We start from the raw sequence: 2,308 nt of genomic DNA, 5'->3' as shown, positions 1-2,308 counted from the left end.
GAAGCTTGGGTGCGACTTGCGTGAAATCATCCACTTCTTCTTTTTCAGGGACCAAATGGAAAATTTCAAATGGTGAGAAACCATACTTACACAGGGTGCCCCTAAATCGAGGCCTTCCAGCCCAAACTCTAAGAAATCCAACTTCCTAAGCCAATTGTTGGATGCTATACCCCTACCATGGTCACACAATTGCCCACCTGTTCGGATATTCCCATCGCAATTCATTCTTGCACAATGGACGTAGACTTGCATTTTCTCAGCTCTTATCCGGTGTGCCTGCTCACCCTTCCCTAAATACCAAGTGATAGGCTAGATTAATGTCATCGGGTCCCGGATTGGTGTTTCCTCTTGCAACATATTCACCAATCTGGTGGAGGACTCTGGAGAATAAGACCCTTTCAAAAGAGGCTGCGACGCTTCCATGATGGTGTTGAGTATTCCACCCATGTAGCACCCACTGTCCTAGGATGATAGAAAGGGGAATCCGGATGATCCACTTCTTGAGCAACTTCCTTCTGCACTGGACATTTCTTTTCCCCTTTATATCTTTTTGCCAAACTTGCTCTGTAGGCAAGTGCGTTCATCAATTTCTTCTTCCTTCTGATTGGTTTGATCAACAAAGTAGGATCCCTTTGTTTGGAATCCTCCTAGAGCATGTTCACCCCATGAGTGGGCAAGGGGTTTGCAATGACGTTTGGCTACTGCTTAGCCTGCAGTTTAATTTTACCTTTGTCAATCAAATCCGGGATCGCATGCTTGAGGAATATACATCTATCTGTGTGATGCCCCTTCTGGTCATTATAATAGCAATAGAGATTGGACTTGTACCACGTGGATGGATTATTTAGATCCACATGCCTAGGGGGAACCGAATTGATCATCCCTTCCTTTTTGAGCTTGGTAAATAACAACGTGGGTGTCATCCCTCCGAAATTGAAAGTTCTTTTAGGAAGTTCAAGCTCAGCTTGGATCACGTGGGGTGTGGTCCCGGCGGTCACCACTTGTACTTCTGCTGCTTGGTGACTTCTTCCTATAGCATTCCCTCCCTTTGCCCTTGAATATTTCCTTCCAAAGTAGGTTCCAGTGGTCTCTTGGGTTACACCTTGGGCTTGTTTCTCTTTGAAGATTTTATCTTCAATCTTCTTTCCAATGGTTATGAGTGCATCAAATGTCTTGATGTGCTGGTAGTATATCTTTTCGTGATATTCATCGTACAAGTTTTCAAGCAAAATCTCGACTTGTTCTTCCTCTATAGGGTGGTTCCACATTTTCGTGGCCTTTTCCCTGAATCTCATGATGAAATTCAAGAATTTTTCATTTAGTTCTTGCCTTAGAGTCTCCAGCTCCCTCCGGGTGATATCCATCTCAGTATTATACAAATACTGTTTCATGAACACCTGTACCATAGATGCCCAAGATTGAGTTTGGGTATGATCCAATTGCGTTAACCATCGCAACACAGATCCAGCCAAGGAATACAAGAATGCCTGTCCCATTTGGTTCTCAAAAGGTCCCCACGATCGACCGAAGGTGGCGAAGATCTTGAGATGAGCTCTAGGGTCTCTTGACCCGTCGAACTTATCCAGTTTCCACTTGAAGTCTTCAGGGAATTTTCCCTCGGGGAAGAATACCAAGTCTTCTTCATCTTTTTCCTTAACCTTACCTTTGATTGCCACCTCAAGTTCCGCAACTTTCTCTCTTATTTTCTTCTCCCTCTCAGTCTCAGGGGGATCTGAAGGTGGACTGTCATCTCCCTCCTCTATCAGTATAGTGATCGGAGTTTTGGGGGTTGCAGAGATGGTCCTCCTTACTTCTTGCTCTGCAGGTCCAGATGGGTGTAGACCTGTCCCTCTCCATATACTCGCCACCCAAGGGAACATTAAAGTGTCTGAAGACCAAAGTGAGGAACTTCCCATATGGAAGGTTCCCATCAGAAGGGTTTTGGGCGTGATACAACATGGCCTAAAGCAGTAGATGTGGGAGGTTTATAACTGGACCCCCCTTGCCCGCTCCCAATAGACAATAAGTAATATAGGCCCTTAACATAGAAATGGTGCCTCTGTTCCTGCCCTTCGGGTAGATGTTATACGAAACACATCTACTAATGATCCGGGCACTGGACTTATAGGCAGCCTCGGACTTAGGAGTCCTCTCTGAACCGGTCAATGCCTTGAAGACCCTCCTCCTGGTCTCCAAGGAAAACATGTCTAAAATGTCTATCCTGGGCTTATAGTAGCACCTCTCGCCTATGTTAGGCAGCCCAAGGATCCCTACTAAGGTGGTAGTGGTAAGTCTAATGTCCACTCCC

At 45.5% G+C, this 2,308-nt stretch overlaps 1 protein-coding gene across 1 annotated transcript; it reads right to left on the bottom strand.

Moving 5' to 3' along the window:
• Nucleotides 1-698: 698 nt before the first annotated feature.
• LOC122650946 lies at nucleotides 699-1,916 on the bottom strand. The gene has a single exon (XM_043844305.1). It carries the CDS (start codon nucleotides 1,914-1,916, stop codon nucleotides 699-701), a length of 1,218 nt encoding a protein of 405 aa, XP_043700240.1.
• Nucleotides 1,917-2,308: the final 392 nt, after the last annotated feature.

This window comes from Telopea speciosissima, chromosome 1 (genome assembly GCF_018873765.1).
Source record: "Telopea speciosissima isolate NSW1024214 ecotype Mountain lineage chromosome 1, Tspe_v1, whole genome shotgun sequence".
NCBI lineage: Eukaryota > Viridiplantae > Streptophyta > Magnoliopsida > Proteales > Proteaceae > Telopea > Telopea speciosissima.
This window is presented reverse-complemented; position numbering and strand designations above follow the sequence as displayed.

Coding starts and splice junctions, on each gene's coding strand:
- LOC122650946 (XM_043844305.1), bottom strand. CDS start 1,916: ATGGGAAGTTCCTCACTTTGGTCTTCAGACACTTTAATGTTCCCTTGG.